Genomic DNA, 14,828 nt, shown 5'->3' with positions numbered 1-14,828 from the left:
CAGAACTCAACTTGAAAAACCTTCACTGCACTCCCTCTATAGCAAGAATATTCTTCCTCAGACAAGGAAACAAAAACTACACAAAATATTCCAGGTCTCACCAATACCCTGTATAATTGCAGCAAGATGTCTTGTTCAGGACCAAATGGGATGGATGCACATGCCTCTTTTGACCTGAAGAGCAATAAAACATGCTTTAAATGATGAGGTACTGATACATACTCCACTAAGAAACTGGCTGTAAAGCCATCAAAAAGTAATAAATGTAAAGTGAGAACTGCAGAAGCTTTAAAGTTTATTTGATTCAATAATGAAGACATTTCTATTTAAACACCAGTCATCAGGGAACCTGGATATAAATTGAAATGTTGGGTACATTTTCATATACTATATATTACTACGTTGAAATGTTTAGGAGAGCATTAACTGAATGAAATAATGTACAAGGGTATGAAAAAAAAAGGCAGGCAGCTCTAATAGAAGATTTAGTGGAAGCTGCAAAACTACCATTGGAGACGGCAGTAATAAAAGTCAAAGCCTACCAGGAGGTGGTGGACCCCATTGCACTGGACAATCAATGAGCAGATGTAGTATTTATTAACTGCAGCAACTGGTCTATGTTTCAAGATGACAGCAGCAGCAATTGGGCCTGAGATGGCAAATATGGTAAAGTTGTTCAGAAACATTGGATAACCAGTGGGAGGTGATACAGACTGACTTCACAGGACTTCTCCTACCAAGCAGGGGTAAACAGTATTGTTTTCATTTGCATTCACTCATGGGACATGGGAGTTTCTGGCTGATCAGCATTTATTGTTCATCCCTAGTTGTCCTTGAGAAGGTGATGGTGAGTTGCCTTCTTGAACTACTGCAGTCCACGAGCTGTAGGTAGACTCACAATACCATTGATAAGGGAATTTCAGGATTTTTACCCAGCGACTGTAAAGGAACAGCAATATATTTCCAAGTCAGCATGGTGATTGGCTTGGAGGGGAACTTGTAGGTGGTGGTGTTCCCATGTATCTGCTGCCCTTGTCCTTCTAGATGGATGTGGTTGTGGGTGTAGAAGCTGCTGTATAAGGATCTTCGGTGAATTTCTGCAGTGTATCTTGTAGATAGTACACATTGCCACTGATGATCAATGATTCAATCTTTTAGAGGGGTAGAAGCATTTCCCACCTGAGATTGTTCAGATTGTTAGAGTGGGTATGTTAGAGGAGGTAATTGCCCAGTGGTGAATACCATTACAAATATTTTCAGATTAGGGGACACATTTTAGGGGAAAGTGATCAATGAAGTTTGTAAATACCTGAATGTAAAGCAAATGTTCCACATTCCATACCATCTGCAGTGTTCAGGTGTCATTGAACGAATGAACCAAACCTAAAAGAAAGCCTAGCTAAAGCCATTCAGGACACCAGAAAAGAATGGATGATTCGTCACCAGATATTCTGATGAGCCCAGTAGGATGAAAGACTTATCCCATATGAGTTAATGACTGGAAAGTCTATGAGACTGCCAGGGGACATCATTATAGGAAGTGAGGAGACAGGACCAATGAGAGACAGAGTAAAATAGTTTATAAGAGAATTGCACAAAACAGCATGCAGATTAAGATAGGAGGTCAGAGACTTGCAGTTAATATGTGATATATAGGGATATTAGAGGACCAAGCCAGCCAAGGTGCCAGGGGCTGGGAAGAAGGTGATGGTTATCACCTGACAAGTCTGGACTTGCATTTAAATGGCTAGGACTGTTCAAGACTGTTATGACCAGTGACGCCTGTGCCTGTGTGTATACAAAAGGTAGAAGGCGGTGGAAGCCTCAGTCACAACTGAAGTGCTGTGCAATTGATTTTGAGCTCCAGGACTAAAGTCAACTGACCATTTACAACTGGGGTGATATTCTGTTCAATTTGAAAAATGCCAGAAGTCATTTTAACCATTGAAGGACTGTTGATCCTAGCCACGTGAGCAGTGACTGATACCACAAAGTGAGAGGGACTGCAGACCCTTGCATGAATATAGTGATAAAGTTATACAGCATGGAAACAGACCCTCAGTCCAATTCGTCTACACTGACTAGATATCCTAAACTGATCTTGTCCCATTTGCCAGTATTTAGCCCATATCCCTCTAAACCTTTACTATTCAGGTACTCATTCAGATGCCTTTTAAATTAAATCTTGTAATTGTACCCGCCTCCACCACCTTCTCTCCCAGCTCATTTCATACACACACCACCTTCTGCATGGAAAAGTTGTTCCTCAGGTTCCTTTTAAATCTTTCCCCTCTCACTTTAAATATTGAACATGATAATAGGAGAAAAGATTGGGAACAGGAGTTTGAATTTATTTATGTAAAAGGATGGGCCTGTTTATAGGGGATGTTTGATAGATTTTCCCTTATTGCAAATTCCTTTTTTTTAATGTGGGATGGGTCATTTTATCCTTCACAATCACCTTCTACCTGTTCACCATTGGGGAAACAGTGACAAAGGTAGATATGGGAAATCCACTCCAAGAGAAAATTGTCGCTAAAATTTCACCTCCTTGAATAATACCATTGACAATTCCCTTCTTGGCAGTTAAAATTTCAACCCCAGTGCCAACTGACCTGCCATGTCTGAGAATGAGTCTTGGACCAACAAACAGCCTAGTATTAGTCAATGATAATAAATATCTCTGATAATGTATGCTATGAGCTGGTACCAGTAGGTCTAAACATTTTGGTTTAAACATACCCTGCCCGAATGGTGTTCATCACACACAATGGACCTATATGTGTTTTCTCAGTGCAATGCAGTGTTTTGCTTGGACCTGATGTACTTGGTTGTTGCTTTTTGCCCTCCAACATGGTGTGCTTGGCCAGCTCCATGGACCGTGACAGGCGCACGGTAGTCTGGATCTATCTGGAGCTGATGGTGCTGTGCTTGTCTCCCCTGCAATGCGTTTGAAAATATTATCGATGAATGAGTTCATGATGCACGTAGCCCTGGAGGAGTTGCTGGTGTCAGGGTAATACATGATCTTGATAGATCATTGATGACTGAAGCAGCTCAGTTCAGCGAATGGGGTCACACCCAGTGGTTGCGCCTCAGCTTCTGTAGGGAAAGTTAAGTCCAAATGCAGTTTGATGAATCACATTGTAACCATTTTAAATTCAGTTATATCCGTAGTTAATTCTTTTGATCTGGTAGCCATGGACCAGAAGGTCTAATACTGAGCTCCCAATTTAGGACAACCCTAACAGAAGGGCAAATAATTCAAGGCATGCAGCTAAATGCAAACCAGAGTCTGACAAAATTGATCCAAATCTGACCACTGTGTTGAACCGCCATGCATGAAGTATTAATAATTTAATCAAGTTAGAGAAAAGCATCTTGGATGCTGTCCTCAGCAGCTATACTTTGTAGCTGCTTAAACAAACTGGGAAAATCAAAGGCAGATTAATGAAAACAAAAACAGAAATAGCTAGAAAATTTCAGCAGGCCTGGCAGCATCTGTGGAGAGAAATCAGAGTTATTGTTTCAGATCCAGTGACTCTTCTTCAGAACATCTGAAGCTATATGGAGTAGAAAATTTTAGGATAATTATTTTAGATATCATAATGTGCCATTATATGCTGTAGACACAGAGGGAAATATCATTAGTATAGGGTTAGATGGGTACAGAGTAGATGCTACCACAAGTGTGTGCATCCAACATACAAACTGATGAGAAAAGGTGACAGTTTAATGCTACTGTAAATTGTACAATTGAAGCAATGTGGGATTCAAAATGACCGACACATATTGCATATCTGGGAGGCATTACATTACTGCACGGCAAAAGAATCTTCGATATGGGAACAGTTAACGTATGCCCTATAATCAATCATACTGTGTGCTTTGATCCACAAGTACCAGCAAGAACAGGAAAAGTGCAAATATACTAGAGAAAAAGCAGTTGACCTAGAGATCACAGAGAATTTGAAGGATAATTTGACACAGAATTTGAATCAGTATTCTTATGAAATTTCCTTCCTATGGGAACACGACAGTAATTCAGGAACAGGTTCCAATGATACATCGAACATATTTCATTTTTCAGCAACAAACTTAAGCCTTAAAGGAAAGGATTGATCAGATTGACTTTCGTACCTGGTTGGAGGATTTGTAGAACTGGGACTCAAACATACAAATTTACCCATGTATATGTATCATCTCACATGACTTGATAAGATAAGATTCCAATAGTCATACATATGACTTGCCTCATTTCCCGTACAAGAAAGGAACATAAGAAGTGGCAGTGGTAAGTCAGATTTAGAAATTGGAGTAATAAGGTAATGGACTATATGCCTGGAATAAAGGATTGGTTCATACAGATGATCTAACCACCCAGGGTCAGTGGGAGCATATTAATGAAATTGGCCATGTGAGTGGAAACAGCGAGTCATGGTGAATAAAATCAAAATAGAAAATGCTGGCTCCATGCAGTTGGTGAGGAATAATCTTTGGATAGAGAAACAATGTTAACATTTTTCAAGTCTTTGACCTCTCAGCAAAGCTGAAACCGTAACTCTACATATCATAGAGTCATAGAGGTGTACAGCACAGAAAAAGGCCCTTTATCCTATTACATTCACACGAGTCAGAAATGCCCACCATTAGAGGGAAATTTAGGTACGAGTTAACCATTGAGTCTAACATCAGTGGTAGAGAAATTATTGGAGAAAACAGTGAAGGGGATACCTAACCTCCATTTAGATAGAAAAGGTTGGAAGAAGAATAGTCAGCATGGATTTGTCAGAGAGACGTCTTGTTTAATGATACTGATGGAATTTTTTGAGGCAGTAACCGAATGTTTGAACCATTTGATGTAGTTTATATGGATTTCAGCAAGCCTTTTGGCAAGGTCCCACATGGGAAACTGCTAAAGAAGGTAAAACCTTATGGGATCAAGGGTAACTTACCAAGACCCAAAACTGGTTTAGTGACAGGGGATGAAGGTTAATTGTTGAAGGTTATTAGTGTGACTAGAGCTCGGTGTGCGGTAATGTGGCACAGAGATCAGTGCTGCGTACCTTATTGTTTGCGTTATTCATAAATCATGTAGATGAGAATGGGGGAAGGATGATAAGTAGCATCACGGGTGACACAAAGATTGCCTGGGATGCTGAGGAAGGTGTTAGATAAAGAAGGGTATGAACTGATTGGTCAGATGGGCAGATCAGGGGCAGATGGAATATAACCCAGATAAATGTGAGATGACTCACTTTGGAAGAAGGTAAAAGACAAGGGAGTACTTAATGAATGGTAAGACACAAGGAAGCTCAAAGGAACAGAGGGATCTTGGTGTGATTGTCCACAGATCCTTGAAGGTAGCTGAATTGGTTAATAGAGTAGTTAAGAAGGTGTATGGGACACTTGCCTTTAGATTGTAAGAGCAGGGAGGTCATGTTGGAATTGCACAGAACTTTGGTTAAGCCACAGCTGGAGTCCTGTGCAGTACTTTGGAGCAGACAAAGTTGAGGGGTACCTAATGCAGGTGTGTAAGATTGTGAAGAGCATGGAAACAGTGAATAGAAAACAGTTGTTACTCTTAGTCGAAGTGTTGATAATAAAGCGTGTATAATTCTAAACTGAAAGGCAGGAGGTTTAGGGGATTTTAGGAAAACCATTTTCAGCCATAGGGTGGTGCAGTTGTGGAATACGCTGCATGGGAAGTTAATTGAGGTGGGAAACCTCACAACCTTCAAAAAGTACTTGGGTGAGCACTTGAAGTGTCACAACTAGTGTGGGAAAATAGGAATAATATAGGTAGTCTTATATATTTTTGTGATACAGACTTGATGGGCCATTTGGCCTCTTCTGCACTCTATAATTCTAGATTCTATTATTCTTAAATACTAAATATTTAGAATGATTCTGCCTCTATCACCCTTCAGGCAACGACTTTCAGATTCCCACCACTCTCTGGGTGAAAACATTTTGCATCAAATTTCTAAACATTCTGCCCCTTAACCTAAATCCATGTCCCCCAGTCTATCCAATCTATGCCCCTCATAATTTTATACATCTCAAACATGTCAGCTGTCAAATCTCCTCTTCCCTAAGGAACACAATTCCAGTCTGTCCAACCTCTCATCATAGCTAAAACTCGCCGGCCAGCCATAATTCTGGTAAATCTTCTTTGCACCCTCTCCAGTGCTATTATGTCCATCCCAAGATTTGGATTCCAGAACTGCACTACTCTACAATACTCAAGCACTATCCGAATCAACATTTTATACAGTTCCAGCATCACTTCCCATTCTTAAACTCTATGACTTGGCTAAAAAAGGCAAGTATCCTAAATGCCTTCTTAACTACTTTATGCACCTATTCTGAAACCTTAAGGGGTTCGTGTACATGCAAACCAAAGTCCCTCTGATCCTCAGTGCTTCCCAAGGAATCATGTATTCCTTTACCTTGTTTGTTATGCTCAAGTGCATCAGTTCACATTTTATTCCATTTGTCACTAATCAGCCCATCTGAGCAGCGCTTCTATACCCTCCTGTAATCTAAGGCTATCCACCTCATTATTTACCGCACCACTTATTTTTGTGTCATCTGTGAACTTACTGATCAAACCTCCTATTTTCAAGCCTAAATCACTTACATAAACCATAAACAGCAAGCGCCCCAACCCTGACTCCTGTGGGACTGCACTGGACGTCCAACCTTAGACAGCTCAGACAATGATAGCTTCTTCACCTCCCTAAAGACTATGTCCTGGCTACAAGACCATTTCCAAGGCTGACCTTTTTTCAATAGCAGATGTAAGGGACTAGGATGGAGGCCAAATTATGTATGAACTTCCCATAATAGTTCACCAATCCATGGAAAGAAGTAAGCTCCGGTACAGCCATGGGAGGCGTGGCACCTTTGGTCGCCTTCAGTTTATCTTTCAATTGGTCTATCCCAATCTTGTTAAGTCAGTCACCCAAGTAGGTTGCTTAGGGTGCCTGGAACATACATATTTCCCCTTTAAGGCATTCGTTTGCCTGGAAGAAACATTTAAGGACTATGTCCAAGTTCTCTAAGTGCTCTTTATTGGTCTTCCCTGTAATTAGTATATTGTCCAGATAAATGGTGACATGGGGAAGACCTTGTAAAATGTTCTCCTTTATTCCACTGAAAAAATGGCACAGGCTGATGATACATCAAATGGCAGTCTCGTATATTGGTACAAATACTTATGGTTATTAGTTGTAGCATATTTCTGGGAATCCTCATCAAACCGTAATTGCAGGTATGCATGGCTTATGTCCAGTTTTGTGATGGACAGCACCCCCTGCCTGCTTTGCGTATAAGTCCTCTATCCGAGGGATTAAGCATTTATCCAGCTGCAAAATGCAGTTCACTGTTTGTTTAAAATCCCCACAAAGGCGAACTGACCCGTCAAGCTAGTCCCTAGACCCTCCTGAGAAACATCCTGGTGTTTAATTAGGACTATACTCAGGCAGCCATTTTTTAATGGATAAATGGTGAGCAAATCAAGGTGAATCTTTTTCAACCAATTTTGCTCTATCAGGCATGGACCTGAGCTTTTTAATACAATCACCAGTAACTGAACCAACTGTTTCTCATACAAGTCTGGAATTGAAGTTGTACCCTTAATCTATAAAGTTCCCCGTATGGGTTCTCAGTCCAGCCGAGGTCTTACACAAACTCAAGAGTTGGAGTCCAGAGTGAATTTTATTAAAAACTGGTTCTGCAATCAACAATGCAGCTATCCACCTCATTATTTACCGCCCCACTTATTTTTGTGTCATCAGTGAACTTGTAATAATTTCTAAAAACATTTTCAAAAACATCAACAATTAGGTCAGAAAAGAATTGCCCCGTCATCCAAACTCTTTTGTTTGACCTACAGTAGACACCTAGAGTTAATTTAAGGTAACCTTTAAAGGCTCGCTGGTTGGCAGAGTGGCACACCTCCACAGGCTTAAGCTTTAAGTCTCCACTGGCATTGGCACCCAATAGCACAGTCATACGATCCTTTGCAACCTTAAAGCCTGGAGCTTGTGCTTCAGTCTTAGAAATGTAGGTTTTTGATGGCATTTTCTTCCAGTATAAACCTGCCTCAAACAAACTGAAAATTTGATCTAAGTTGGATCCTTCTTCCTCAATCAATTTTTTCACTATGGGAGGAAATGTCATCACACGTTCCTCATCTGCACTGGCAGCTTCACCACATAACTTTGTGTTATGAAAAGCATAGTGGTCCTTAAAACCTGCAAAGCAGCCACTACTCGCACTAAAGCTGGTCACATCTGCAGGATTTTTAGCTTTTTTCTTTGGGTCTTCATAAATTGATAAGGCTTTCTCTTTTATGGTGAGAAATCTGGACCCAGGTTGCTTTTTGGTTTGATCTTCTATCCACACATTTAGAAGCCACTCCATCTCCTCAAGTTCCTTTGGCCGTGACCTCACAGATTTGCTAGCACTCACGCTTGTTTCAGCAATACGGCTTGCTTTAATCCTTTTCTGCATTGTCTTTAATAGTATGTAATGTAGACTCCTTTATTCCCGTTGCATGAACAATATCACATGTTCTTTCATTACATTCAAAACACTTTATAACATCTAGCTTCTCTTCAATTTTATCACCAGGATGCTTTTTGTAAACATTCTTGTTACTTTGTCCTCCCATATTTATGGGTAACGGAGCATAATTTGCAAAAAAAAAGAAAATTAGAGTACCTCTCAAAAAAAACTTCACAACAAAGCACATGAGTCAACTGAACATGTGATGTTGCCAAGGAGACTCTGTTGGCATAAACATTGTATTCCTATGTGCACCATGACACTTAAAATGTTGGGGATGGAATCGCATAATGGCCAACACACATATGCAAAAGCTTGCATTTTACAAACAGAGTTCACCTATTCATTAATCATGTTACAGCCAATTCGCATTGATGAAACATGCATAACAGCAGAAAGGACTGCTTCTTTCAGCCAGGGCTCCCTGATTGGACTAGGTTAAAAGCCACAATCTGAAAAATCATTCTGTGAGGTCCATCTGGCTGACCTTGTTACAATCACTACATCTGCCTGTCTAATTACAGATTAATTTTGTCCCTCAGAATTGCTTCCAATATGTTCCCACCACCGAGGTTGGACTGACTGGCCTATAGTTTCCCTTGCTCTTTTCTTGAATGATGTTAACGTATTGGCTGTCCTCCAATCCTTTGCCACCTCTCTTGTGGCAGAGAGGAATTGAAATTTTTTGAAAATTCCCCTGCTATTTGCTCCCTTTCCTCACTCCATAACCTGGGATACATTTCATCCAGACCTGGATATTTATCAACTTTTAAGCATGCCGGGACAGTCAGAACCTGGTCTCTGTCTATGCTATGATTTCTGAAGAAGGGTCTAGGCCCGAAACATCAGCCTTCCTGCTCCTCTGATGCTGCTTGGCCTGCTGTGTTCATCCAGTTCTACACCTTGCTATCTCTGTCTATGCAAATTTCTTTCATGGTATTACTGACCCTCTCCCTGATTACAATACCCATTTTGTCCGTCAAGTATTGACTGGTATTTTGAATACTTCCAGCATTATCTGTGCCTGTTGTAAATGTCCAGCGCCCACCATAATTTGAATTTGTATTGCTGGAGCAGCCGCCAATGGATACTACCATTTTGCCATGCATTTAAACAAGGAACAAAGAACAGTATACCACAGGAACAAGCCCTTTGGCACACCAAGATTGCACCAACAAATGATGCCTTTTTAAACTAAAAATCTTTTCCCAACATCGTTTTTGTCCCTCTGTATTCTATTTATTCATGTATCTATCTACATGCCTCTTAAAACATTGCTATTGTATTTTTCCAACACCTTCTCCAGCAGTGCAGTCCAGGCACTTACCATCCCCTGTGTAAACAAAAGACTTGCCTCTCACATCTCATTTAAACTGTCCCTCTCTTAACTTATATACATGTTCCCCCATTAATTGACATTTCTATACTGGAGGAAATAAGGATTTTAACTATCCATTCTATCTATGCTCTCATAGTTTTGTAAGCTTCTTATCAGGTCGCTCGTCAGCCTCTAACGTTCAAGTGAAAGCAAAACAAATTTATCCAATCTCTCCTCATTACTAAAACCAAGTTTGTCCAATCACTCCTCATAACTAATTTGTTCAACGCCTGTGTCGTTGGTTCGCAGATAACCTGCAAGCGTTTTGGACCTCGTTCTGGCAGCACTCTTGCTCCTTTGTAGGAATATGTCGTGTTCTTCCTTGTTGCAGACGTGGTATCTGGGGAGGAGAATCGCATCTCCTAATTTCCAACAGTCTGTTAAATACAAAAAAAACATTGAACGTATAATTGTGCTGTTAGTACTGCCACAATACTAAACACATTTTTCACAATCATAGATCCATACGTGACTGTTGTTAAATGGCCACAAATTGCATTGATGTAATTAATGGAACCAACGTATTCAAAACATCACAGGAACCCCAATTCAATTATCTTTTGACATGAGACAAGTAATCCACAGCTCAATCTAGTTTGAGTAGCATCTCAAAGAAGAGTGGAGAAGCGAGGATTTTAGGGAGGAGATTACACATAGAGGAAATACAGTTGGGAAAGAGAATAACGATGTGTTTCAAAGCAATTGCGCCACTTACCGTCCATCTTTCGCTAATGCAACTAACACTTCGGCTGAAGTCATGAACCACAAAGAAGGCATGCCCTCTGCCTAGCTTTTTTTCGAGTTGTGGATTTCAAACGTAACTTTTTAGGTGGAAGAGAAAAAAAATCAACCAGATGGGGACTTTCGCCCAGTTCGAAGCTGTGTAATTAAGTTATTAATTGTGTCTCAGTTAGTTATTCTATCGTTTCTGAATCAAATTCTACCAGGTTTATATTCAATTCCGGAAACGTCATCTTAAATATACGCTAAAGCATCTACTACAGTATGGATGGAAATATACATTGTTGGATGGACTTTACTGAATGAGAGCTGAATTGTTTGAGGGGGAGCACAGAGATAGAGTGTGAGAGCTGCACTATCGAAGAGTTGGCTTTCACAGAGCGCTGAAGTAGGAATTTCCAGTACTAGGAAGATGCGGTCTTTCAGAGCGTCAGTATTGAGAGATCTGTACAATTGTGGGTCAGCATAGGATGGACACATTGCTGCGACAGTAATAATGCAGCACTGCACTTTCAAGGATCAGTCCTGTAGGAGCGCTGCAATGTTATCACTTTTTCTGGTAAAGAAAATAACCAATGGTTGTCTTAGGAGGGTCACCACACACCAAATGGACAATTGTATAAAAAAAAAGGTGGTGGAGTACTCCCAGTGTCCTGAGCCAATAGCAAAGACTTAGACTTTGTCCATGTTTAATCTTGATACAAGGCTCCCAATCACTCCCAGTGGTAGCCAGTTGCGAAACTTCTCTCCAAACTGAAAGTATCAATGAATTCGAAACGTTAATTATACTTTCTCTGCTGAGTTTCTGGAGTAATTTTTGTTTTTTTTTTTGTTTTCCAGCATCCTCGGTTCTTAGCTTTATTGAAATTATTGGTGGCTATGTTTAGAGTCTCCAAATTCTGGATCCCCACAAAGTGGAAACATTTTCCCTCCATGTACCGTATCAGAGGATTTCACCATTTTAAAGAGATCTATTAGGTCGTCACACCAGCTAGCGAACAGAAAATAAAGAAGTTTACAGAGAATGGAGTCTCAGTCTGTCTTTACTTCCCCGTCGGCATCACATCTCGTTATAAATATTTTCAGCAAATGCTCCAATGCCTCTATATTCCTTTCGTAAAATTGATGAGATATATGCTCACGAATTCTAAATGCACTGGTTTAGCAGAATTGCTGACAACAGCTAACAGCTCTGTTGTGTCCGGGGAACATTGGGAAGGAAAGGTAGATTCATAGTTTATGCCATCTTTGAAAACGGAAAAAGAAAAATGTACTTACCTCAGTGACTTCACAATCACCTTCCTATGCAAAAAGTTTAGAGCCCTTATGACACTTCTTCATTAAAAGTTTTCTTTTCTTGGAACGTCTGCAACTTGAAGGATCGTGCTACATTTGATCGTATTTCAAACAGTAAAAGGAAGTGGTAGATTTTGTGATTTCAGATGCAAGTGAATGGCGACTTAGGCATGTTTGAAACGAGATCATAAAAAATAACAGTGCCCCGTGTATCAGCAGAACACGTGGACAATGAGATTTTGGAGACATGGGGGCTTAGTAGAGGTGACAGTGGGCATGATTTAATGGGTAAACTACTTGTATTCCATTTGAGGGAAGGTGTCAGGCACTTCCTGATTTTCAGCAAGTTGTAGATGAAATGAGGGCACTATGACAGAGGAAGAGAAGTTGACAGGAGAAACAAGAGAGAAGGCCTAAGTAATGGTGGAATAAAATGACAAAAATGGAAGAAAGAATAATAGCTGAATGTCCTCCTCCTGTTCAATATGTAACAGGTAAAGATCCTGTCAAAAGGGCCAAGGGAATGAATGCCTACTCCTTGTTTCCTATGCACCTCCCTAAATGGGATGGAATGGCAAGCTTCTGTTCCCCTGGAAAAGACTCAAGATGGGTTGAATTCCTGCTATTCCAGGTAATGGGTCCAATGGGGTGAATGGGTCTCCTGTTGCTGTGTAACAATTTCTGGGCAGTGAACAATCTCCAATTCCTTTGAAGTTGGGATGAATAACTTAAATGGTCCTCCGTCAGTTCCCATGTCACTAGTACAACTGGATGAATGGTCTCCTCCTTTTTCCATCTGTTGAGTTCCAGGCAACGAATGATCACCAGCTGTTTCTATGCAATAAACCGAGGCGCTGAATGGCGTCCTACCACGTCCGAAAGACTTTTTTCCGGTTTTCAAGACCTCAATCCCATGTCAGATCACGACCTGAAAAGGCGGGGCCTTTTTGTATGAGATTAAATTACTGTGGGGACAGGGGGTCACAGTGATATATTGTAATTCAGTCTCTGTACAAAAACCTCCCTTTACAGGTCTTTCGGGATCATCAGAAAAGCAGAGACAAGGGCTGGAAAGCGCCGACATCCTGTGGCGATAATGAATCCAACTTTTTCACCTTAGAAGGCACTTGATTTGTCCGTTAAGGACATTTTTTAGGTTATAAGGTTCATTTTGTGCCATGTATGGAAGTACCGAACACTCTTCGCCCTCAAAACCTCTCCAGCGCCATGACCGATATTTACGTTCATTCCACAGTTAAAATGGAAATCTGATAATTCAACGCAATTCTATTTGAGTGATTTCTTGGCAAAATTCGATTCCAGCGACCCCCTATAATGCTCACGTTAGGAAAGTATTTTATTGCGTTTAATCTGCTTTGGATATCAGTTTGATGAATTAATCTATTTCTGAGACGGAATTGGTCATTTTGAGTTACAAAGGATTGCTCTTTCATCTTCCAGCACAATAAGGCATATTTGAGGGATGGCTATTCCAGTTGGTTCAATACAAGAGGGATGACTTGGCAGTACTCTGAACACAGTTTAATATCCCCTTCGCTAACCGTTAATTGCAACCATAAGGGTTAATATGGGGACTATTGTTTAAACTCTGATTCCCGGAGATCAGAACTCAATCATTCAGGACAAATTGAAATCCATAGATGAAGACCGAACCATAAAGATCAACATGGAATAGTGCAGTCTACAATGAAATTCCTACAGTTATTTGCGGCATTACACGGACTGGATACAGGTTACAGTAGAAAGAAATGGCAATTTTGAGGCTTTTTAAGATGCTGTAGTGTCACCGTGTGACAGATGAGAATTACTTTGGGCAAGGGACGAAACTAACAGTTTTGGGTGAGTTCCTCTTATTTCTAGTGTATCTGTCCAGGCGGTGATGATTAGCTTTAAAATCTCTGTCCACGATAGCGTTTGGCTCTTGAATATTCACTTGCAAACGACACAAATTCTCTCAATTGGAAAGAGATAGTTCTGGCGCCTGTTCATGATTTAGAATTGATCATTGTGCAGGAAACATCGTTTATTTCGGCGAGGGGACAAAGTTAACAGTTTTGGGTAAGGTTTCTGTGCCTCTATTAACTAAAACATAAATCTATACAATTGCTTATGTGTCAGGCTTTTAAATATATGTTGACGACTAGTTGCTTAGACTAAACTTGTATTCTCTCGAATAAAAAGCATCCGTTGTTCATATAACCTATGCGTTTAAGTTTTCGTAGAATGGATAGAGAGAAACTATTTAGTCTAGTCCAGTTGAGTCAAGAACAATTGAACGTCGAGCCAGATTTTAAGTGAATGTCAGAATTTCTCTTCCCAGAAAGTTGTTGGGCCTATAGGATTTCAATATAGTATGTGATTCGAAGTATTGAGGGTTACTGAAACCAAGGCTTGAGATACAAATCGTCAATAATTTAAATGACTGATGAAGCAGCTTAGAAGGATGAATGGCCACTACATAGCCGACATTCCTTACCGATCATTGATGTTGTTAATGTTCCAAAAATAAAACTAATGACCCAGACGTGAGGAGGATTTTGCTTTCGGTTCATACCATTGTGTTCTGCTAGTGAAGTTTACTTCGGAGGAGGGACAAAATTGACCGTTTTAGGTAAGTGCATGTATTCCTAATACTGGAAAAAGTTGGTTCACTTCTTGAACTCGTACGGCTGATTAAGGGAATGAAATTATAGGAAGTCGGTGAAAACAGGGAATCAACAGGATGGTCAGTAATAATTCCAGCTGAGAATTCCAGTGAAAATTCCTTTCCAGAGCGTGCTGATAACGTGTCACCTCCGGGAATGAGTTGAGGTGTGTA

At 40.4% G+C, this 14,828-nt stretch overlaps 2 protein-coding genes across 2 annotated transcripts in view; one reads left to right on the top strand and one right to left on the bottom strand.

Moving 5' to 3' along the window:
- The window catches only part of LOC109934087 (M1-specific T cell receptor beta chain-like), a 76,611-nt gene that overhangs the window by 41,599 nt on the left and 20,184 nt on the right, over positions 1–14,828 (top strand). The window contains exon 4 of the mRNA XM_048618241.1: positions 13,808–13,849. Coding sequence (XP_048474198.1) covers positions 13,808–13,849 — 42 coding nt within the window. The remainder of the gene's footprint in view (positions 1–13,807; positions 13,850–14,828) is intronic.
- Positions 7,206–12,337, bottom strand: LOC109919077 (tigger transposable element-derived protein 1-like). Its single transcript, XM_048618340.1, has 2 exons — positions 11,972–12,337; positions 7,206–10,329 (listed from the first exon to the last, which is right to left on the bottom strand). Exon 2 carries the CDS (start codon positions 8,518–8,520, stop codon positions 7,726–7,728), a length of 795 nt encoding a protein of 264 aa, XP_048474297.1. The 5' UTR covers positions 8,521–10,329; positions 11,972–12,337; the 3' UTR covers positions 7,206–7,725.

This window comes from Rhincodon typus, chromosome 39 (genome assembly GCF_021869965.1).
Source record: "Rhincodon typus isolate 14 chromosome 39, sRhiTyp1.1, whole genome shotgun sequence".
Taxonomy (NCBI): Eukaryota; Metazoa; Chordata; class Chondrichthyes; order Orectolobiformes; family Rhincodontidae; genus Rhincodon; species Rhincodon typus.
This window is presented reverse-complemented; position numbering and strand designations above follow the sequence as displayed.

Bases quoted from the DNA above. Each gene is read 5' to 3' on its own strand.
- LOC109919077 (XM_048618340.1), bottom strand. From the start codon at position 8,520: ATGCAGAAAAGGATTAAAGCAAGCCGTATTGCTGAAACAAGCGTGAGT.